Source organism: Eleutherodactylus coqui, chromosome 3, assembly GCF_035609145.1.
Source record: "Eleutherodactylus coqui strain aEleCoq1 chromosome 3, aEleCoq1.hap1, whole genome shotgun sequence".
Classification (NCBI taxonomy): Eukaryota; Metazoa; Chordata; class Amphibia; order Anura; family Eleutherodactylidae; genus Eleutherodactylus; species Eleutherodactylus coqui.
The window spans coordinates 36,415,907-36,441,118 of record NC_089839.1 but is presented as its reverse complement, the minus strand read 5'-3'; the positions used below and the strand labels follow the sequence as shown (position 1 = coordinate 36,441,118).

Sequence of the window (25,212 nt, the reverse complement as noted above, 5' to 3'; positions counted from 1 at the left end):
TTTTCTTACCGATAATTCCCTTTCTTAAAGGCATCATGACAGCATACGGGCTTTCCCCCCCCCCCCCCCCCCCTACCGACACGGTTACCCTTGTTGGTTTAAACACATGAGGTAATGTGTATGCTTATGATTTCTTTGTCTAAGGTGTGTGGGGCCAATAAAACACACCTTCTGGTTAAGTATACTGTCACTGTGGTTATTTGGAACGCACTGGTGTTTGGTGGAGGGGAGGTGCTTTTTATGTTCTGCCTCTTCCTGTCCCATCAGGTCAGCAGGTGAGCAACCTCCAGGTGTATGCTGTCATGATGCCTTTAAGAAAGGGAATTATCGGTAAGAAAAAATTCCCGTTTTCCTCATTTTAGGAGAAAAATTCCTTCCCAACTCCAATTTGGCAATACAAATAATCCCCGGAACACCGACCCCTCCGAAGTAATCGGTGACTATAACCTATAACTAGTAAGGACCTTCTTTGCAGAATAAGTTGGCGCTATACAAATAAAGATGATTATTATTATTACTTAAAGTTGGCCATGAGCGTCCGCTGTCCACGGATCGGCCTACCGTCTGGTGTGTATACGATTGTCCCAACTTTCCCTGATGGTGGGGATTTGACTTGTTGGATTTCAATATGTCCAATCCTTTTTTTCATGGGAGATAAGCCGCCTCTAGAAGAATCTGGCAGCGACTTATTTCCCTCTACCCATTGGAAAGCTATGTAGATTTGGCCAAGCTTGCAAGTCTATGGGACGAAAAGCTGTCAAATTATTGAGCGTTTAGCCAACATTAATCTAAAATCTACAACCATCTTTAGTTTTGAATGTCCCCACCTAACCGGTAACTTAGACCCCAGTGCGGTTTCAACAATATTCCCGTGGTTACATGACCATACCGCTCTCACTACAGATCATGTCAACCCTATCCATTTGCCTTTTTTTGCACATGTATGTAATCACGGATTTCCCCTCATGACTTCACCCCCTATTAGAAGGAACAACTCTCGCTCTGAGGACATGCTTGTATGTGCAATAGTCACCCCACTGATTTTATTGGGTGCCGTGTAATATATTTTTTTATAGGGATTGTTTGGCCTCGGTTTAATTGACGACCTATCTTCTGGATAGGTCATCAATAGAGATGAGCGAGCACGCTCGTTTGAGGCTGCTACTCAGTCGAGTAGCAGTCGTATCGAGTAACTGTGTACTCGCCCGAGCAGCATGCGGGCGGCAGCGAGGCGGAGCGGGATGGAGCCCCACCCCCAGAGCCGCCCCCGCCGCCCCCCCCGCATGCTACTCGGGTGAGTACACGGTTACTCGATAAGACTGCTACTCAATCGAGTAGCAGCCTTAAACGAGTATGCTCGTTCATCTTTATTCATCAGTAGTTGATGGACTGGAACTACAGCTCAGGTCCTACATCCATCAGCTGATTGGCCGACTGTCCAGTGCGGTGGGCCGGACCTGGTCGTCAGCAGACAGGAGAAAGTGGAGGCACCAGCTTCAGTGTCATTGAAATCAATGGGAGAGCCTCGCTGCTACTGCACCTCCTGCTATGTACATCCGGTCCTCGGCTCCATCCATTAACTACTGATGACCTGTCTCATCTGTTGAAACGAGCCCAGACAACCCCTTTAGGTATGAACAGAGCCCATTATCTACATATGTAACTGGCTTCTGCACCAGTTTGCGCTAATCGTTTTTAGCGATGAGCAAATTTTGTTTTCCAAATTTAAAGGGAACCTGTCACGTTCTGTAAACACTATTTACTAAAGGCCCATATACACCTAACGATTATCGGTCAAAATTCATTCAAATAACCAAAAATAATCGTTACAGGTAAACGCGGGCATCGTGCACTTTTCACTTGAACAATGATTTTAAGGTGCACTTAAAATCCATCGTTCAGCAAGTGAGAGATAACATAGCTCTCAATAGACCGCACACTGTTATGTCCACGGGAGTCGGCAGATAACACTGTAATCTGCCAGCAGCCTTGAAGAGATCAGTGCAGCTGTGTGCGAGATTAATCACACACTGGGCTCTACAAACAGCTCCTGGAGGCCCTGTTACATGGAAATGAAGATGATAAAGTGTTAATGGCCATTAACACTTTATGCAAATAGATCACAAAATCTTTCAGTCATTTGAAAGATTATCTTTGCGTGTAAATGGGCCCTACATTATGGTGCTTATAGCAAATGGAAATTAGTCAGAGAGTTGCTTTTTATACCTACCCCGCTCCCCATTTCCTCACTGTCACCCCTGGAAGTTGGTGCTTTGTTTGCACGACTCTTCTTCAGTTAGTACATAGAGAACAGTAGTTTGTGTGCTTGTAAAAGAATGATGCTGACAGGGCAAGAACGGGGAGCCGGGTGGGTTTAAGTAGTACACCCCCGGAGTTCACATTCCCTGTCCTATAAGCACCATGGCTTGGTATATAGTGCTTATAGGACATGACGGGTTCCCTTTAAAACTTGGAACTGACAAAATGAACCCCAAACGCTAATGCAATTCAAGTAAATGAGGTTTAGAAATCGTGATTGTGGTGGATTTTTCTTACTCTTTTATTCATATGAACTGTACCAAATCTGAGAAAAAGTCATAAAGCAACAATCTATCAACAGCAGGTGACCTACTTGCTGGTGGTTTCCCGGTTGGAACACGTACAGAAAGTGAGACGGCTGAAAAAAAAAAAAAGTTGGTCTAAAATGATTTTTTTTAATTGAAGGGTAACGTTCAGTGCTTAACGCCAGGAGTATCACCTGCAGGAGCCAACAGTGTCTATCGGTTCATGAACGAAAGCCTGAATGGACTGCAGTCTCCTCTTTCTTTGGTGTTCTCTGTCTTCTGTTTGCTGGTTTATGTGGTCTTCTAATCTGCTTTTAGTGTGTTAAAGGGAAACATTCCAGGTTATTTCCACAATTATGTGAAGCCCTCTTGCGTCTTACGTATTTATGGCCACAATTTTTCTAGATTTGATTTATTTTTATTATTATTATTCCTTTATTTCAACAGGAAAATCTTATTATGCAGCCAGTCGTATCGGGGGGTTTACTTCACATGATATATTTCTTTACCTGGTTTCACACAGATTGTCCATTTGCAGCACCGCACACTTAATCACACGGAGGTAGAGTTGATTGTTCAGTTTTCTAAGCTCCCCTGGCAGTGTAGAGCTTAAAGGGGCTGTCCAATTGTAAACTATTGATGGCCTATCGTTGGGGTAGTCTATCAGTAATAGATAGGGGTTCACCGCCCAGAATGTCAGCTATTTGCTGGGCTGGTGCACTCATGCACTCGGCTGGTTTCTGCAGGTAGCAGACAGCTCTGTTCCCACTGCAGTGGCCAGATTTCTTATTGCAGGCAAAGTTGCCATTCATTTCAATGAGAACTTTGCCTGTGATACCAAGCCTGGCCACTGCAGTGTGAACAGAGCTGTCTGCTTCCTGCAGATACCAGAGCTGAGTGCATGAGCGCACCAGCCCAGCAAACAGCTGTTTGGTGGAGTCCCCTGCAGAATAGTTTATAAATGGACAACCCCTATAACTATGTGGTTATAAAGTTTAACCAGCAAGGCACATTCAGGCAAGTGGGAGTCTTAGCACTGCAGGCGTTTTTTTACCAATCTAAATGACAGAATTCTTTCACCAACTGCATTATATGTGCCATACCATTCATGTACAGCGCTAAATATTCCCCTGGTGGCCACACTTGGTCCTTTTTTTTTTTTTTACTTCGAGAAATCTAAATCCCATACCCCACTGAGTATACATTGCAACTTCTGCCCCATAGTTTTTTGTCATTAGAACACCCCTGGTTCAATTATGATCCCATTGTGTATATTGCTTGACTAACTACATAAAAAGAAAAATGAAGAAGCCATGTAGAATCTGATTTAATTTTTTTAAAGAATACCTGAAAATCTAAAAATATCTGGTAAAGACAGAACCCAGGACTCCTATGTCGTGTTTTTATGCTAACTTTTCCATGAAAAGCACCCTACATCAGAAAGTCCTACTTTAGCCCTAAGGCTTACTCTACAAAGGACTGTCAGTCGCAGGCGTCCCACTGAGTATCCATGTACTTCCATTCAGTGAATGGAGACAAAACATGCTGGAGATCTCTTCTAGCCGTCCGCCTCCCTTCACTGTGAACAGGCAGTCCTTCAAAGACTAACTACTACCTGTTTACCCCGAGGCCGCTCACTGGTCGCTTCATTTCCTTGAGAAATTTGTCGCTCCATACCCTGTTGGTTCCCTTGTTGACATGGGACAACCAAAACTCAAAATTATTCATTTGGCCGATTTTTATATATATATTTTTTATTTTTGGCCAATAATTGTCCCATGTAAAGCCCCCCTTACTCGTAGCACTAACCAAGAACTGAAGCTAACCTCGAAACACGTAAGATTAACGTAGCCCCTTTTTGTTATTGAGTCCTGGATTGCGCCTTCACTTGGTAGCCGGCCCAGAGCACTGTTTATCCAAATATAAAATCCACATATGTAACAATGGGTGAGCTGATGTTTTTGGCTCTGACCCTAAGGGATTAAATAGGGTGAGCAAATATAATCATCACATGTAAGTTGTCAAACTGTAGCGCCTTTGGCAGGGTCTGAACAGACATTCTGTACGCTGCCACTTCCTTACCTATAAAGAAATGCTTTCACATCTGCTATGGGGATGCCGCTCAGGAAACAGGAAAGGGGAATCCCCACGGCCGAAGGGTTCCGTCTTGACTCAATCGAACAGCCCTGGGTGGAACCCATTGACTTTTTCTTCTGGTATTTGCAGCCTGATCTGCGACAGAACCTCCGGTTGCAAAACCAGCCTTTAGTTGGGTTTTAGAGCTGCCTCCCTCCTGTGCTGAACTTGTATATAAATATTGGAGTAAAGAAGACCGATGACATCATTGCATTGATGATGTCATGTGTTGATTGGCTGCATTATTTAAAATCCGATGCATATATAAGCAAGTATTACACACTTGCGGAAGGTTGTTAATACCACAAACCATGGACCGTCTTTCACGTGGCCTCTTGACGTAGAGCTGGGTGTTGTGCAGATACCCTGCGCTGTTTCCCTTTTTAAGCCGTAGAATTGCGTGTTTTCTTACTTTTTAACATGTTTACCAGAAAACTAAACTGTGTCCCATGAACTTGAATTCGATATTGTGAATGTCCGCGTTCTCTTCAATGGCTTTTGTCAATAACCATGTAAGATGTTGGATGTTCTCTCGCTGTAGATGATATGATAGTGATAATATGCATGTTTAAGTGTGTGTCTTACCCTCCTTTCTACACATAAACCCCCTTACCCCCCTGGCTTATCTCCTTTTACGGCTGAATACCCAACACGGTCAATGAATTTCAAGCTAGTGGAGGGTCTACTCTTCTGAATCTTGATTTCTTTGGACCCGTGGATGACAGTGGCTTTAGCGGCACCACCACTATCCCAGGTCAGCTGAGTGTCATAAATGGTTGCCTTAGAAAGCATGAGCACTTTACTGTGACTTTCCTACAAACAAGAAACCTGCTCTCTGTTTTGTCCCTCGCCTTGCGTGTAATTCTCATCCGTGTATGTTGCAAAACCTTAATACGAAACGGTCACCAGGTTTATGTTGCCCCATCGGAGTGCAGCATAAGGCATAACCCCCAAGCGTCCTTCTTTTGGAGGAGCAGTCCCTACTTTTGACCGAACTCCCTCTGCTCCTCCTTGCCCCCTTTTTAAATTAAATATCCTTTTTTTTTTTACCTGCGAAATTTGCATTAAAGAGACCCTCCGGTCCTGGGCAAAGATGGCTGAACCTCTTCTCTTGACTACCTGATGTGTTAGTATTCATCATTAGCCGAAGACTCTACATGCTGCTCCGTCCGGCCGGTACGGCTGACGTTGGCAGCATCGGTCCATCAAAGCAGGTGTAGTGTCTTGGACTAATGAGGAATCGGAGTGATTCCACATCCAAAAATCCGGCTTGTTGCATACTCTTAGGCTATGTTCACGTGGGGCAGAATATGCTGCGGATTCTCCGTAGTGGATATTCTGCATCAGATCTACAGTGTAAAATCCATGTTATAAAAATACAAACTCGTCACTCGGTGCGGTTTTTGACGCAGAATCCTACCCCCCCCCCCTCATTTTCGAATAAGGGAGATGGAACAATACCTCTGCATCGCCACCTATTGGAGGGCAGCATTCCTGCAAGTCAATGTTAGACTCTTTATACAAGCCTTGTAATAATGACTGGGAATTGAAAGCCAAGAATTCACACACAGACAGCTGTTTTGGGGTGTTTGCCCCCTCATCAGTGTGCAGCAGGTTTCTGGCTTGGCTAGCGAGAGGCCTGTGATGTTGGTCAGGAATGCTATCTTTTCTCCTTAGGGAGAGCACCTAGAAGGTGAGTGAGTGGAGGAGACTTATAAGGCCACCCATGCTCCTCTGGGTAATATGAAAATAAGGGAGAACAATACCTCTGCAGCGCCACCTATTGAAAGGCAGCAGAGATATTGTTCCATCTCCCTTATTTGCATATTACCCAGAGGAGCATGGGTGGCCTTATAAGTCTCCTCACTCACCTTCTCGGTGCTCTCCCCAAGGAGAAAAGATAGCAGGTTTTTTCTGCTACTGTAAATGCTGCAGATTTTCCCTTCGGACTGAAAATCAATAACCAATTCACCCCGCGTAAATATACCCCTTAAAAGTAGGTTTTTTTCCTCCCCTCCCTAAAGACATTTTTCTCCCATCTTCACAATAGGGGATCCCTAGTGGTCCAAGCACGTAACATTTCATAGCTGAGGGCATCGGTGTTCCACCATCCCATACAAGTGAATGGAGCCGTGGTCACGCATGCGCACCTCCCTTCCATCATCATTCGCAGAGGGCTGTTCTTGGGATCGCTGCTTCTCCCAGAGGTCTGACCCTTCAGATATCTATCCCAATGATTGGGATGGTGATCAATGTCTTTAATGGGGGAAAACCCCTTTAATACCTTATTTGTATAGTTTATGCACCGTTATGACCGATTTCTGGGATGGAGCGGCCTCCTATAAATCACATTACACTACATGACATCTCAGCATCCTGGCAGTATTGTAATAAGAGCGTCCGTATCATGTTTAACCCGAGCAGGATTAAACATTGGCGCATTGTAGCGGCCCCTCGGTGCACTTCTAAACCATTCTTATCTGCCCAGAACAGATATTCGGAGCGGTGCGTGTATTTCATCATCTCGGCGCTTGTCTCCATGGAGTATAAATGTATATAATTAGCATTGCTTAGCCTTTCTGCATCTTGTATCTGATCATGCGTATAATGGCAAGCGTTTCTCTCTCGCACTGTTATTACTTGGAGTGAAAGGTAAAATACCAGAAGATCTGGATTAAAGTCCATTTAATGTGTTTTAAGAATGTGATTAAAGTGCAGATACCCCGTTCCTGTATCAAGCCATCATAGTAATGTCATTGAGAGCTGAAGGATGTAATATCAATTACTTTCTTCAGCAGGAAGATCATTTCAAATCATTTCCCTTCACATTGTAATGCACACTAACGGCGCTCTCTAATCACGGACGACGCCTCCGAGACCTGGCTCGGCCACGGGGAGTTGGCGGCTGTTAATTTCCCTTGCAGTGACAATATACCAACATTTTTAGTATTCGTACAGCCAATACAGGTGGGACCTGAGCGGCAGAGCCTTCTATGTATGACAACGTCCTTAACGCCACAGGGCATAAGCTTACGTCCTGTGAATGGTGTGGGATCAGAGGTGAGCCACCTGGCGGCAGCAGCAGTAACAGCCGGCTTCCCACTGCAACAGTGGGGCTATATATAAGGACACCGATCCCCGCTGTTAATCCCCTACATGCCACGATCTATGCAGATCACAGCATGTAAAGGGTTCACAGAGGGGGCCTTTCTCAGGGGCGTCATCGGAGCCCCGCAATGTAATCGCGGAGAGCAGACAGGTTGTCATTGCAACAGGATGCCCAATAAAAACTGTAGTTCGTCACGCGAATAACGGGGGGGGGGGGGGGGGGGAATCTCACTATTTTGCCGCAGTGAAAAAAAATGCAAGATTTCCCCAGGGAAAGCGCTGCTTCAAGACCCACGGATCGGCTGCTTTTCTATTGCGGCCGGCGCTCCCATAGAGGAGAGCGCGGACGCAACGGAAAATAAAAAAGCGGCTTCGCTGCGACGGATTCGCCGCCCCATGTGGATGAGATTTCTTAGAAATCTCGTCCACATGGCTGGCTAAAACCGAGATTATCGGCCGCAGTCAGATTTGCCGCTGCAAAATTCTGGACGGAGTTTCCGCTGCAAATCCGCCCTCTGTGAACCCAGCCTTAAGCCTCATGTCCACAGGCATGCACGGTTCCCAAGTGTGGAATCCTGCAGCGGTTTTGACCCGTGCCCACAGCCATGAGGCTAAAAATTACATTTGCTCACCTGTCCAGACCCTGCGGAGCTCTCCTCTTTCGCGGCCGTATCCCTTTTCTTCTGCCGTGCCGTGCTCACCACCTTTTTTCCCCCTTTTTTTAAAATTTTATCTCCTGCTCTCCCGCGGATCGCGGCACAGCCACAGTGACAGCAGTGCCACGGACATGACTGCTTCTATTGACTTCAATGGAAGCTGTCCCTGCGAGATCTGCAGAACAATGGAGCATGCTGCGATTTCTTCCCACGCGTGCGATCCGCACGCTGGGGAGGGGAAGAAGCACATCCGCATGCCTTTTATAATTAAAATCCGCCCGTGGACATTGGGCGTTTACGGCCGAGTCAACAGGAAAAACTGTTTTTGCTACGGTGTAGTCTGCAAACATGACTTCTTTTGCTCTGATGACACTAAATAAAATTCTTACTGGGCAGGAAATAACTTGTTTTACTTAAATGTCGCCTTGTAGACATAAACGGAAGCAAAAGGATTGGTACTGTATCATAAGGCGTGGGGTATTTAAAAATGGGACTTGACTCATTTTGGAAAAATGCTCCTCATTTAAGTGAAGAGGGGTCCATAGTCTATACATCTGATTATGAGCCTGTCTGCTGCATATGTAGTGCCTCGTGTGGCGCAGAGTGTTAAGGCAGCAGAAATGCAGTCCTAAGCTCTTGCTCATGACCTGAAGGTTGCAAGCCCAATGCTCGCATGGTTCAAGTATCTGGCTCAAGGTTGACTCAGCCTTCCATCCCTCCGAGGTCGGTAAAATGAGTACCCAGCTGGGTGGTGGGTAATAAATCAATTACCTGAGAGTGCTGCGGAATAAGTTGGCGCTACACATATAACAAGATTTATTTTTTATTTTAACCTATACATCAAAGGGGTTCTGCAGGAGACCTCAAAAAGGTGCTAAGACCAGGGAATGGGTAAAATAGAACAAAAACAAAACTAAGCAGTACTCGCCTGTTAAACATTCCACAGTTCACGTGGATGTTGCAACTATAAGGGTAATCGTATCAGTTGTTTCTGCACATTATCTCTCGGGATTAATAAAATTCACTTGACTTCTGGACATTATCCGCCATGGTCAATATAGTTCACTTAAAAGGCTCATAAAAGTGGTCAAAAGCAGAACAGGCTGGCAATAACCAGTTTGTGGAGGGGGATGTGAAATGAACTAATATATGCAAACATCATAGAAGACCTTGTTTGTGATTTGCAACAAAATGCTTTAGAGAAATGCTGCACTCATATTACTTATGATACCGTGTTTCCCCAAAGATAAGACAGTGTCTTATATTAATTTTTGTTCAAAAAGGTTTTAACTTTTTTACATGTATAGCTGCCTGGACACTATTTAAATTGACTTTTTTAATTAACTGCTAGCAGGGCTTAATTTTGGAGTAGGGCTTATATTTCAAGCATCCTCAAAAAGCCTGAAAAATCATTTTGTATCCTCAAAAATTCTGGAAAATCATGCTATGTTTTATTTTCAGGGTATGTCTTATTTTCAGGCAAACAGGGCAGTTGGATGATTATTATCACCGGTTTGCATTTCTCTATATAAGGGATGCAAATAATAAAACTCTTCAGAAGAGATTGGAAGCATCACCTGAGTGTTTGTTTTTCATTGTGTTCTTCTCCGATGCATGGATTAGACATACCTAGATAAGGCTGGAATATCCATTGCGTATCGCCTACATTGAACATACGATACTCTAACACAAGGATTTACTGGCTTCGGTGGTCACTTGCTGTTCAAGGAGTGACTGCGCCGGACCTGGCTGAGTTCTGCTTTGTTTTTATTCTAGCCCATTTCCTGCCCTTAGCAAATCTTTGAAAACTCCCAGAAAACCCATTTAATGAAAGCTTTCTTTGTTGCCCATAGCAACCAATCACAGCGGCAAAATATGAAATGAAAGCTGCGCTGTGATTGGTTCCTGTTGGCAAGAAAGACCGTTTTCATTTTAGACTGTTCTATAAGTCTCCTCCATTGTGTCTGCTGTACTCTTTGATAGAAGCAACTAACCAGAGAGCACAATATTTCTGTGCCATTTGGGCTAACAGAAGAGCGGAGTTGTCCCCATATTGTTCTGCTGTTAAGTAGCAGAGTACAGTAGAGTCTGATAGGTCCGTTTTAGTATCAAAATGGCATTTAAATTTCCAGAAATTGCTATTAAGCCCTTAGTGACAGCCCTATAGTATTTTTACATTCTGCAGAACGTGTATGAAGGGAGATCGCAGGGTGATCTCCCTTCATACAGCCCAGGTGTCGGCTGTTTCTTATGGCTGACACCCAGCGGCAACAGTAGCTGCGTGGCGGATCGGGGCTGTTAACCCTTTAAATACCCCGAATAATGTTTGGGAGGCCCGTACGAACCCCCCTGCCATGAGATTGCATGGAGCCATGCAGGTTTCATAGCAACCGGGAGCCTTCTGAAGGGCCCCAGGGCTGCCATGGCAGAATGCATATCCGTGGGGTGGCTTGATAGACTGACTGTCCGATCACAGTATGATGTAATGCTATGGCATTAAATCATACTGCAGGAGCGATCAAAATATCGCAAGTTGTTGTCCCTTCTGGGGACTAGAAAAAAGTAAAAATAACAAAGTTGTGCTAATAATTAAAAAAATAAATAAATAAAAGTTTTAAAAAAACAGACAAAAAGCTTTTACCATATTTATAATAAAAATCTAACTAATAAACCAAAAATATATATTTGATATCGCTTTATCCGAAAAAGTCCAAATCTATCAAAGTAACGCATTATTTACCCTGCACGATGAACGTCAGAAAAAAAATAAAAGTAACGACAGGTTGACTAAAAAAAGCGCATTTCTTTCTTCAACAAAAAATGCTATAACAAACGATCAGTAAGTCGTATGTATTCTCTAATGCTACCAACGCAAACTACAGGATGTCCACAAAAAAAAATGCCCTTGCACAGCAATGTCGTCTTAAAAATAAAAAAAACTATTGTGCACAGAAAATAACAAAAAAAATTAAATATCTGAAAAAAACACAAGTAGTACAGCAAAAAAATATATATATATCTTTGATATTGTAGTAATCGTACTGACCCATGGAATAAAGTTATCAGGTCATTTTTGCTGCAGTTTGTGCGCCGTAGAAACAGGACGCACCGAAAGATGGTGAAATTTCATTTTTTTTTTCCTTTTCTCTCCACTTAAAATTTTTAAAAGGTTTTTCAGTACATTATACGGTACATTAAATAGTACCAGTGAAAAATACAACTCGGCCCGCAAAAAGCAAGCCGTCATACAGCGATGTCGATGGATAAATAAAGGAATTACGTTTTTTTTGTTTTTTTTTTAAAGGGGGGAGGAAAAAACGAAAATAGAAAAAAACAGATGCTCCGTCACTAAGGGGTTAAAATTGTAAAATGACAAAATACAATGAATACTTATATTAATATACAGGGTTGCTATAAAAGAAATGCACTTTGATCCAAAATACCTCCATGTATTCTAATATACGTCTTACGCTTTGCATGCCTATGGTACATGTCTGTGTGAGCCAGTTACACCATCCAGTTGTTCCTCCTCTACGGGTTTCCTTTTGCATAGCCGGTCAGTGTCTTTCCATGTGATGGTGTTCTATAATGCCTTGTTCTACAGCATTCTCCTGATGCTAATGTCACAAAGTTCTAAAAACTTTCATCCCAACTCTATCCTTCCACCTGTAACAGTTTTGGTTCAATGTCAGTATCTTTATATCAGCGTCTGTATCTGTTATAGTAACCTTGTATATTAAGGTGTGTTTGTATCAGCATGGCTTTGTAACATGAATGTGGCTGAGCTGCAATACTAGACACACAGCTCAAGACCAATGGTGGCGCTCTTTCTGGAAGAAAACGGCCATGCTTTTCCAATCTTCTACATCCCACTTGAGTAAGACCCACAACTAATAACCATTTGGTGCTTTTATTAATAAAAGTTTTAAAAGAATTTGTCAAGTGGAACACTGTGTCCAAACTGCAGGCATCATGTTATAGAGCAGGAGGAGCCGAGCAGAGGGATATGTAGTTTTATGGGGAAAGGTTTAGGCCCAATGTCTACGGGCGGCTTTTAATTATAAGATCCATGTGAGTCTCCCAACCCCCCCCAATCTGGAGATCCGTACCTCTAGCCGCCTATAGAGATGCATTAGCATCCGCAAGGCAGTTTAAAGCATGCAGATGTGATATTTTTTCCCGGTGGGCGGATCACACGTGGGAAGAAATCCATTTTTCTGCGGATCCCGGGCGATGGCTTCCTTTGAAGTCAATGGAAGCCGTTGTCCGTGGCACAGCCACAGCTGTCACTGTGGACGATCCGCAGGAAATAAAAAAAAATAAATGCACTGCGCATGCGTCTGGCATGTCGCCGGTACGTCCGGAATGCATCCGCCATGCTGAAGAAAGAAGATCCGGCCAGGACAGAGGCGACCCGCGCTAGATCTGGACAGGTAAGAAATGTATTCTCCAGTCCATGGCCACGGGCACTGCTGGATTCCGCTGTGGGATTCAGCAGTGGAATCCCTGTGTACAAGTGGACATGAGGCCTTAGTATAACTTTTATTATATTCCTTTATACCTCTGCACATTCTGAGCTAAACAGTCCAATGGGCGGAGCTATCGGTGATTGACAGCTATGACTGTACATACAGAAATAGCTGCTAATCACCGATAGCACCGCCCATTGGACTGTTTTAGCTTGCAATGTGCAGAAGAATAAATATATACAAGTAATACTGAAGCTTTCCTCATAAAATCTACATATCAATCTGCTCGGCTCCTCCTGCTCTATAGCGTGATGCCTGCAGTTTGGACAGCATGTCCCAGCTGACAGATGCTCTTTAATGTCTTGCATACAAATAAAGCGTTGTTTTACTACTGCAGGGGATATTCAGATAATAATGGTTGACTGATATATATGATATCCTACACCTGAGCAAGAATCAAAAGTAGGATTTATTTGCATATGTTAATACTTAGTGGGGCTCCTTTGGCCCTAATGACATCAGATACTCTCCGTGGCATACTTTCTACTAATGTCTGATACAATTTAGCAAACCTCTAGTAAATTCTGACCCGACGTTCCAGTTCGTCCCAAAGATGTTCAGTAGGGTTCGGGTCAGCCAGTCCCATCTTGGAACATCCATATCCTCAAACAAACGTAAAAGAGTGTTTTTTGACAAGGCACGTTGTCTTGTTTGGAAGTTTGCTGATCGTTTCCAGAGTTTTGTCACATTTATTGTTTAGAGTCTCAAGGTACACCTCCATGTTCATGGTTCTCGTCACTACAACCAATGGACTGAGACCATACCATGTAAAACATCCCCAGACCATAACGAAACATCCACTGTACTTAACTGTTGGCACAACAGACTCGGGCAAAAGGTGTTCCCCTAGGCATTTTCCAAACCTGGGTACCTCCATCTGATATAAAGATGGAGTAGTGTGGAGTTGTCACTCCATAGAACATTCTTCCAATGCTCTACTGTCCAATGATCATCATGGGCCAATGCATCATCTTTTAGAGAACTCACCAGCTGAAGTGTATCGTACATTAGTAGAAAGTATGCCACGGAGAGTATCCAATGCCAAAGGAGCCCCACTAAGTATTGACATATGGAAATAAATACTACTTTGGATTCTTGCTCAGGTGTCCAATTACTTTAGTAAGCTAGTGTAAGTTCCTAGATAAGCTGGATATTACATTGGGTTTATGGGCTTCCCTAAAATGTTTCAACTGTACTTCACTTCTTTGTCTTCAAGGAGTGCCATGCTACTCATTTCACGATGCTAACCTATTTACTAACTCTACACTTTTTAACTCTCCAGGAATTTCTGGTCACTTTGAGACATAAAAAAAAAAAAAATGCTTCGGTTTTAGCAGTCTTTTCGGAAACCCTCTCATGAAATATGAGATATTGCCTCATCCACTTCTAGTAGTTCATACTAACTCTATAACCTACAAAGTGTTTTACTTGTTTCTGGGAAAGTCATTTGTTAGAGCTTGCTGAACACTTGGGAGTGGTTTTGCTCTGTGTGTAGCGACCATGCCTCGGAACTCAAAGGTTGACCTACAAGTACAATAGTGCCAAGCTGTTCACTTGGCTGACTGGACTTAAACATATCAGAATAGAGGGAACTTTGTTTAACACAGTCATAAAATCGTAATCTCTTCTATTTTGGTCTTCAAGATATCACGGGAAGATGCACACTGATAATACAATAAGTAGAGTTATGGTCAGCTTGTAATGGAAGTTCCCAGGCATGTGATAGCAGCTGGTGGTGCAGTGGTGGCTGTCCAATTTAGTTGCATCGTGCGTTATGGGTTCTATATATGTGTTTACTTGGGATTTGGTGGCTTTGCAGAGAATTCTATTTAATTTCTTATTCTCCTTCAAGTGCTCATCCAGGAACAAGAAGAAGGGAGAAATGCTAGAATAGTGCTCCATGAGGGGTTACACTTCATTCTGTAATCTACCACCTCTTTGGTGGTAAACATTTTCGACGTTGGCCGGTGTTTCTTAAAAATGAACATACAGTGAAAATCCCTGAAATAACAATCACCCAAAATTGCATAGAAAAGTGGGCTTCTCAAAGATGATGGCCAGAATGCATAATACACTCCTTGTCAAAAAAAATCCAACTCCTTGAAGGAGTTATCGTATTGCGGTAAATCTCTGCATGCAGTTACATCTCAGGCCGATATGCAGATGATTGGATGAAACTGGCTTGCCACCTGAGGCCCTAAAAGTGGTTCCACCCTTGGCCTACAAGAAGGCTTTTAGAGGCTCCTTGTGTCTAGTAACCTCTTTTTCCAGTTGTGTAGAGCTTGTTGACCACAAGACACCTCTACAACCAATCGAAGAGATTTCACCCAGTTAAGAGTTTGAGAGGAAGCACATTATTGGAATATGGGAAGATGGATGGTCGTATCGACTAATTGCCCGGCACCTGTGGCATTCTCACTAGACTGTTAGGGAGGGGTTGGGACCAGTGGATGCATGAGGAAACCCACACAAGGCAACTGGGCTCAGGGCGCCCTCAACAGACCACCAGTATAGATAGGATCATGTGATCGGCCGACAAGCAAGGGCAGCTCTGCACACACAAGGGGGTCACAGAAATGTCTCCACAACATTGCCACTGTTCTGTGGCCTGCCTGGCTGTCAGATTTAACGCCAATATGGGACCATCTGGGATCCCAACTTTGACAGCCTACAGGTTTGCATGATCTAGAGGCTCAGCTACAGCAAATATGGAACAAAATGCCACAGGATATCATACGGAACCTGTATTCCTCCATGCACGCCCGTATCACATCTTGTACCGGCTCTAGCTTGGATACAACAGGGTACTAGAGCCTCCCTTCAAGGGTTCAGTGTTCTACAATAAATGACCCTTTTGCTCTGATACTGTAATCTCTTAGTTATGGCAATATTACAATTACACACAGACTGTTTTGTAGCAAATTTCATTTGATACCGACAACTTGTAGGGGGACGCTTTTTTTTTTTGCCTTTTTTTTGACAAGGAGTGTATATGGTGGAGCTGAAAATCTAGACTGAGAACACCACTTTCTTATCCAGACATGGACTTTTGGAGAGGTTTTGCTGTAGTTTTAATCTACAGCACTTCCCTAGTGTATGTCACCTGTTGGGGAATCTTCTGGAGCAAACCAGGAGAGACACGTTAAGATTTGTTGCCCTTAATGCCGACCACTTTCTACCCTATAATTCAAAGTAGGTAAAAAGTTGAATTGGGTCTTCCACCTAAAGGAGTATTCCAGCTAGTGGAGGAAATGTCAAGTTTTCACCCATCTGCAGGATGGGTGAAAACTGGTAGACCACTCGAATTCCCACCAATCCCAAGAACGGGGGTCCCGGTTTGCCACCATCCTCTTCAATTCCTGGCTTCTTTTCCCACATCAGTGAATGGATGGCGGGTTGCACAGTCACACTGCAGCTCCAGTGTCATTAGGAGTGCTGGAGATAGGTGAGCGCTCCATTTGCAGGTGGGAGTAAACTGTCAAACAGCCGACACCCAATGGGTATGGAGCTGGCTCAGCTCCCAAGCCCACTCTATAAACCACCTGTGACCGACCACCATGTATTCACAATGGGTGGCCCTTAACAGCAGAATTTAAGGCAATCCTTAGGGTTTTCTGAAACTGTTCCCACAGAGATCACTTGAACATCCTGCAAGCCTCAAAATACAAAGATGATGTCTTCACGGGGCCACACTTTTAACCCCACCCTGAAGTCTGAAGGGATTGTATGCAATGAGCTCAGGAGCTGTGCCAACCACATGCGTAGCAGATACTGGGTGTGTTTATACAGCGGGCACCCATCTGCATCAGCCAATATCAGGGTTAACTCCTATGGTGACCTTGGCATCTAAGTGGTTGGACAGAGAGAAAGGGCTCTCCATCATCTGATCACCCTGGTAGGTGGTGGTCACTGCAAATGGAGGCCCAGTGAAGACCTTCACGCCTTCCATCTTAGTATTCCTATTAAGCTCTGCAAGTATTTTGGAAGGTGGGGATGAAAAAAATGGCATCGAAAAATGTGACAAGAGGGAGTTAATGACAGTCATGCAAAATTTATCTTTAATGAACATGCACCTCTCTCAAGAAGAACCTGGCCGCGGGTTGTAGTAGTCTATTAATTAACTACTTTATCAACAGTTCTCATGTGTTCCTTCTTCTGGAGGAGCCTGTTCGGACCATTATGACCTGTCTCTGTTGATTTGTTGGTGTCCCTAATGCTTCAGCAAGCTTGCGTAGTGTCTAGTAGTAGATTTATAGTAGAGTGGTTTAGTGCGTGTCCTTTGCATACTTCTTTAAGTATCTGAGTGTATTCATTGCTTATTCATAGACCTACGTCAGCAGATAATCAGCAGTTTGAAGACCTTTTCGGCTAGGTTTTAGTTGCATAACATTCACGTGTTTCTCCCGTTCTTATGTCTTGCGCATTATCCATTTATACCTATAAGGAATATCGTTGCTTCCATCATCACAGTGCAATGACCTTTCCATCGTGTACCTCTGCAGGCACGGCCCCATTAGCCCCCATTTGAATCCAGATACGGTCACTGAAGCACTCAGATACTTGGAGAAGTGCGAGGATTGTGGCGTGTTTTTGTGATCGGTGACTATGATTTGCCTCTGCTGACTTCTCCCACCACTGATTATCATTTTATGCTAAAAGGTGTGGATCCTGAGCTATACGCGCTGACAACGGCAAAGGTGGAATGCTCCAATGCCAGCAGCAAGGTGACCGATGCCTTTGCAAGACTGATGTCCACGGCAGAAACCACAAGCACATCTGCAAGGTAAACGCTCAAACCAGCTACAAACAAACGGGTTCTGGGGGGCAGATAAAACTAATATGTATTGAAATTGTTACCCTCAAGTGAAGTTTCGCATTTCCGAGGCACTTTAAAAATGTAGATCCAATTTTGAACATCGTAACGTATAAAAGTTGGAGAGTTCAGACTTGGCGGCCAAACCCATGGCCAGACCCTAACGAGTCTGTCTTGGCCCTCGGTTCATCCTGCCAACTATGCCACTTGTAGAGGTAGTAGGCCCCAAATCCTCAGGTTCAGTGAATGACGAAGGCACAGCAATGGTTTCCCGGGATTACCTTGCGGGGCCGTTGCTGATACTCCCCTTATGTCGTGGACAGACTCTTAAAGCTTGGGAAAAGATTCATAAGGAGCCTGAATGTTCATTCTGGCAAATGGGAAATGGTTTAATAGAAAGTCCAACTGAAATCTCCAACAATTTTGACAGTTTTGAGGCAGGTCCATAAAAACAAGAACAGGAGAGACGGTAACGGTCAGGAGTCTTGTGCTAGTTTCGGTTTCTCCAAAGTAAGGAACGCAGACCAGGTTCCCTCTGCTCACGGCCTAGAAGACCGTTCTAAGTAAAAGTTTTACTGTGCTGCTCACGGGAGGAACTCTCCACAGATGAGTACACTCGTCTACTCCTATTCGCTCTGAGCACACCTACGGAAACTCGCTCCACCTAGCTCCTTCTGGTTTACAGCGTCTTCTCTTCCCCCGACTTCCTTAAAGTAACAGTTTTTAACTTGTGCAGGTGGATTCTGTTACAGCTGCAGGATTAAAGGGGCTTTCCAGGCATTTAACACCCACCGGTACTAATGACCTATCCGATCTCAGGCAAGCACCTGATCTTAGCCCCAACACTCACTGTCGCAGGCCAGACCTACCACTCCATCCGCATTGGGGTCGGAGCTAGAAGTGCTACAGAATGCATCTGGCCCACTACAGTGTGTGGGGGGTGAGCTCAGGTGATTGCTAGGGGTCCCTCCTTCTGAAAGGGGTTAAATCCCTGGGAAAACCCTTTAACAGAGGCCTCCGCGTCTCCTATGTGTCATAGGCTTTTGTAGGGTCAAATAGGCTTTGTCTGTTATAGACATGGCACACTACACTACGTAAGTAGTGCAGTGTAGTATGCAAAAGATGGATGATTGCATGTACAATTACCCCCATGGGACTAAAAATTGGATTTCATTTCCGAATTTGAAATAACCTAAACTATAAAAATATTTGTTATTTCGCACAGTGAACAATGTAAAAAAGAAAAAAAAAACATAATTGTTTTGTCCACCTCTCAAAAAAAAAAATGGTATGTACCCAAAAATGGTAAAAAAAAAAAGCAGTCACAAGCTCCATTGGCGGAAAAATAAAAAATATCAGATCAACCCAAAGAAGGAAGTGAACACCTATACCGCATGGTGAATTGGAATTTCAGTCTCCATCACTCCCATACCCCAAAAATAGAAAAAAACTAATGTAAATAAAAGTTAAAAGGTACATTACCCCACAGCGGCACCATTAAAAAATAAAAACATAAGAAATACAGCAAGCCCTCAAGTTAATAAAAAATAATGCTATGGCTCTTAGTGGGGGCCTAAAAAAAATAGAAAAATAAAAGGCTAGCTATATATCACTATCGCTAAGGGGTTAAAGAGCATTAGTCATTTCATAATCGCCATATAGCCTATATATGGACGTAATAAGTGACACATTGTCTTGGGGGTTACTTTAATATTAACCACTCGCACGATGAGTATTTTTCAGGGAGGTTGGAACCGCTTCGTGTTCTCGGCGCGTCGCCGTTGTGCATCTGCATCAAATCTAACCTTGTTGCAGGTCTCTATGGCAACCGAGAAAGAGTGACATACTTGTAGAGCGCTCGTACGACACGCCAGGTTTATGCGTCTAGACAAGGAGCCTGCTGCTGATGACCCCGACACTTGCCGCTTATGTAAACCAGCGCTAGCATTCGTTTTTACATATGCTAATTGTGACTTGGTTGTGAAGCCCAAGACTGTCCTGGGGGGATTATATTGTAGTCTGTTTGATCACATGTTAACAAAGGCAGAAAAAGGAGTAAGGAGATGCGCTGAGGGCATACACGATATGCATGTCCTCCTCGTGTCTGCATGCAGACAGCTGCAGCACATCTGAGATTTAACCCTCTATACTGCTGGAGTTCTGCTCTAGAAAGACAGACTATTAGGATACAGAAGCCTCTCAGTCCATCCACACCGCCAAATACTACTTACTTCTGCGTGTGACAGAAGCAGCAGACCGATTTGAAATAATATTGCAATTAATCATAATTTACATAAAAGAATTTAGAACCTTTTCTAGTTCAAAAGGTGATCCTATATAGAGAATGGCATACAGCATTCCACTAATGGGTTGCATCAGTGTGAGGAATAGAGGAGAGCTGGAATTTAAAGGGACACTAACTTTCCAGACAACTTCTGTGTTAGGGCTTTTACCCACTAGGTTTTTTTTAACGCTGCAATATCACTGCATTTTTTTTTTCAATGGGACTTTCTAATGTTAAAAATCACATCACACAAAAATCGCAAAAACGCAGCATTTTTCTGATATATATGCATTTGAATTATCTGCCACTAGGAGTCTCCCTTCCAGCTTTTTTGCAATCCACTCTCTGTTGTTGGGTACAGAGTTTCTGTAGTAACAAGGACACAGGGATATTTACATAGCAACAGGGGGAGGGGCTATGTTCACAGGGAGCTCCACCCACAGTTACACACTGACAGATCTGCAGAGATGGTGATAATGATCTCCACAATTTCTGCCTCTCCTGCGGTTACAGAGTGTGGGTTTGTTGGTTTGTTTGTTTGTATGTGTGCGTGTACACACATTACACACACATCATAGTGGCTTTACTAACCATTTGGCCAGAATGTCTCTAAATGCCTGATCATCCTGGGAAAGCACAGGGGCGGGTATTCGGATACCGCCTCCCTGCTGATTTGATCAGAGACAATGCAGTGCAGCATGGGAATTAAGGGCAAGGAAGTCAGGACAGTGAACTACTGGCAGAATGAAAGTAGATTGCAAACAGTAGAAAATGGGGAAAATCATCTGAAAATCAGAACTTTCACACATGAAATGGGGTGCAAACAGCAGCAAATGAGAGGGTAAGGAGAAGATGGTGCATTTTAGAAAATTCTTTTTTAAAAAAAAGCAAGGTTCTTTGCAAGGTTCTCAGTGCACGTTTTGATCAAAACAAGTGGGCCCATCCGCCACGTGCAGGCAAACTTTATTGGATGGGTTCCTAATTCTGTAGGCTCCTCTTTAGACAAAAAAAACAAAAAGCTTCCAAATCATTGAGAAAGCTGGATGCCTGGCTCTACCCTCTGACGGAAGCCCCTAGGACAGATGGGTGAATGGAGTGCACGGCAAAAATTAAGGCAGCCCTACCTACACTAATGCACATGCAACAAAAAACAAGTACAAGACAATACTTTTAACAAAGTTAAACGTGAAGGCGCATCTAAGCTATGGCTGCGACAAAGTAAGTAACGAAACATCACTGGATGTGGTGGATAGTCCTATGTGGTTTGATCAAAATGTGCAACCTTGCATCTTTATGGGGTTAGTAGAAAAAAACAGTCGTGCAATTTTATATATAGGCCTGTGTTTCTATTACTGCACTTGTTGCAGAGATGCAACGTGCAACTTCCCATTTATGGGTTGCAAGGGCTGCCTTTGTTTTTCGTTGCAAGACACTTGTGATCCTTTGTACCACCCCTAGAACCGTTGAGCCTAATGAAGTATATACAAATACATGGTACTTTGGGTCATTTAGGAGATTTTATCATTGTATTGATCTTTGGGATATTTCTTTAGATTAACCCTTGTCGTTTTTCCTCTCCTTCCTCGCAGGAAACCTAGAAAGGACGAGAACCTTAGTGAAGAGGCTGCGAAGGTCATTGCCAGCCTCCCCGACCTGTCCTTCATGCATGCGAAGGTGTTGATGTTCCCGGTCTCTTTAACACCTTTAACAAGTTCTCAAGACAAGGTTGACTGATGACACACACAAAAACTAAGAAACCTAATAAAGAATCCAAAATGCATTGGATGTTTTATATCCAAACTTTTTAGAAGAGGATGAAAGTGTTCTTGCTTTTTCATAAAATCACTTTGGCTGATTTGTCGGTAAGCGGCACTATAAAGGGTATATATATATATACTCTGATGTATATTTCAACACTGAATACTTCATTTATATGAGAAATCTTCAAATTAATTTGTATATAAAGGCGAGGGGTAATGTTACTTTGTTTCTCTTTTCTTTGACGTGCTGGGTACATACACTGGTGGATTCTTTCTTACAGAAATCAAAAATGGACTAAAGTGAACATGCAAAACCTTCACTGCCTGTGAGCCTGTCGTGGTGACTTTTTTTTGTTTTTCCCTTTTTTGTTTTTTCATTTAACTTCTGCTCCTGGCTGTATTGAAGCTGTTTGTACTGTTACATCTAAATGTTCAGTGTTTATTTTGTGTGTTAACTTAAATTTTCTCTGAGATGATGCCGACTGCAGAATCTGGCTTTAGAGCATTCGTACTGGTAGGTCTTGTGAAGTTGTCCTCTTCTGTAAAGTTTGTAAAAGTTCCTCTGTGTTGGGTAAGCTGGGTGATAACCAATATGGCCGCCAGTACTGTTCCAATATAGGCTGTCGCGGACCTCCGAATTAAATTTTATGCCTGGTTATGCATTGAGAAATGTGATGGAAATGGCTAGAGCTCTGGTGCGACCTAAGAGACAAAAATGCTGGTAAGGGTACATTCACACAACGGCATTTAATGTGGATTTTTTGGCACAGATTCAACATTGTGACTCTAGTCTGTGGGTATGTTCACACGGCGCAATCCGACGCTGTTTTTTCTACACTGATTTCATCTCTAAGACCTCATGTCCACGGGGAAAATCAGGCCCACTACGGATTCTCCATGGAGAATCCGTAGCGGGTCCCTCCTGCCCCGCGGACATGAGGGCTGAAAATAACAATTACTCACCTCTCCGCACGCTCCAGATCTTCCCTTCTTCGTGGCTTGATCTTCTCTCCGTCGTGGCCGGATCTTCTTTCTTCGGCCCGGCGGATGAGCACGGCGTGCCGCGTGCACGCGCGGGCCCGAAGAAAAAAAGATCCGGCCGCGACGGAGAGAAGATCAGGTCGCGAAGAAGGGAAGATCCGGAGCAGGTGAGTATATTCTGATTTTAGGTCTCCCGCGGATCTGGACGGCTTCCATAGGCTTCAATAGAAGCCTGCGGGAGACCCGCATCTTAATGGAGCATGTCCATTTTTTTTCATGCTCCCACATTTTTTTAAATTCACTTTTATTGACCATCCGCGGGTATTTATCCACCCGCGGGTGGTCAATGCATCCCTATGGGATGCGCATCCGCGTGCGAGTGATCCACTGCGGATTTAAAATGATCTTTTGCCCATGGACATGAGGCCTAAAACAGTTGCAGAAATCAACAACTATGTCGCGTATTTCTGTTGCGTCTTTTGCCGCCGTTCTGCACACATATAGCCCTGTCGGTGGGCAAAATCTGCGTGGAAAGTGATTCACTGCAGATCCACACATGTCAAGTCATGCAGATCCATGTTGGAAAATCCTGATGTGGATCTTGCCCATTGGCAGGGCTAAATCCACTTGTGGATCCGCAGCGAGATCCGCGACTTAGCCGAAGATTTCTGCTGTGGTTTTAGAGGCAGAATCTGTGCTGAAAACTACGCTTTAGATTCCACTGTGTAAATGTACCCTAAAAGCTTTATTGTAAGCAAGATTTTAATGCATTTCGAGACCAAGCGCCTCTTCGTCAGACAGTTGGATGGTGGATTTTGATAGCTGATCAGAGCATTCTAATCCAACACAGGTCAGTGGTATCTTTGGTGGCCAGTGGTAAAAGTTTATGGCCATCGGCGTTGTGTTGGGAGCTCCACCATGGGTTTGTCAGAGGTCTAGTCTCTTCCACCATGTTTTTCTATGCATACTGAGGCTACAGAGCTTTCTAGCCAACCGGCAATACACATCTTGGCACCTTCAAAGTGCTGCACATCCATGTTTCTTTCCTATATAACAAGGCAGATTTGTTGTATCCCCTGCTTTTCTCTGATAGGATCTGCTCCTTATATAGTTCTTACACGGACCATTGATATGGAGGTGGGAATGGAGTAGTAGGCAATGCAATCAGTAAATGCAGTGCCTACAGTCGGTGATGGGGCTGACTACACTGGATGAACTAAATAATACAGCTGACAACACCAACATTTTGTTGCAATGCATATGGTAGCAGCTTACTTAGTGGCCATCTGTCTGATACTGTATCGGCACATGTAAAGGGTAAGATAGGGCTTCACGGGGTACAGCGAGTGGCACATATTCTTGCAGCTCCACACTTGCAACACTAATAGTCATCTACTTCTCTTCTCCCACACCTACAATTGGAGACGGGAGAGATTAGTGGAGATGCCAGGGCTGCAGACAATGTTACTCTCCCTCCCATAGACATTAGTGGACAATATCAACCAAATGATTGTTCAACAGGTGCTCATTTTGGTCAACGGATGATAGACCATCATCACCTGGAAAGACGTCAGTCCTGCTTAAATATTTATCCTATAGCCACTAGTATTTCAATATACATGGTGCATTTGGCTGTTACATGAACGATCGTTCTATTAAAAACCATGTTCCCCTAGTGGAAACTCCTTCAACCATTAAATGGTCATTCTTTGGCGTCATTGAACATGCATGACCAGTAAAGGCCTCCATACACATTGGGCAAAGTCTTTGGACAGCTCTTGCGTGTACGGGTGCCTCCTCTTTTTCCCCTGGCAGAAAGCTACAGCTTTCTCCACTATCCCCATGTAGAACACATGAATAGTAGGAAGAACTGAGACCTCGCGTGTCTGTGGGAGTCTGCTGACTACTATTGAAGGTATATGGACACCTTACGTTGAGCATAGCTCCACGGATGTTAGCGATTGTTTGTTCAACGATAGTACATTCATCAGCCTACTCCTATCTAGTGCTTATGGCCTTCTGTGGCCTCCAGTCCACTAGATTTACACCCCCAACTCCATGTTGATGTCCTCAGTACAGTACACTTCAGTCTACGCTGTGGTATTCACGAAAGTCTTTGAAGTCCTTTTTGGCCCACATGGCACTTTGAGTCGAGAGGAATGCCTTCATCGAACTGCACTGTGAGGACCTTCTCCTGTCTTGACTTGGGACTTAAAGGGGTTTCCTGAGGCGTTCAGTAAAATGTTACTGGCCAGGCAATGGTAGAAAATAAACTATGCAGTATTCACTGGTTCAACCAATCAAGCGCAGCTGCTCAAGTCCCAGAAACTTTGGTAGCAGTCACATGCCATTCTTCAAGTGACCGTTCCAGCAATGATACT

General features: G+C 43.8%; 1 protein-coding gene across 2 annotated transcripts in view; it reads left to right on the top strand.

Annotated features, from left to right (window-relative positions):
• Nucleotides 1-22,072, top strand: part of AFTPH (aftiphilin) — a 74,237-nt gene extending 52,165 nt beyond the window's left edge. Inside the window, exons 8-10 of one of the 2 annotated variants that reach the window (XM_066595484.1) lie at nucleotides 5,371-5,454; nucleotides 17,653-17,776; nucleotides 21,680-22,072. In XM_066595484.1, the coding sequence (XP_066451581.1) occupies nucleotides 5,371-5,454; nucleotides 17,653-17,776; nucleotides 21,680-21,824 (353 nt within the window). In that variant the 3' untranslated portion in view covers nucleotides 21,825-22,072. The remainder of the gene's footprint in view (nucleotides 1-5,370; nucleotides 5,455-17,652; nucleotides 17,777-21,679) is intronic. The other variant, XM_066595486.1, reaches the window with a different exon arrangement.
• The last annotated feature ends 3,140 nt before the right edge of the window (nucleotides 22,073-25,212 follow it).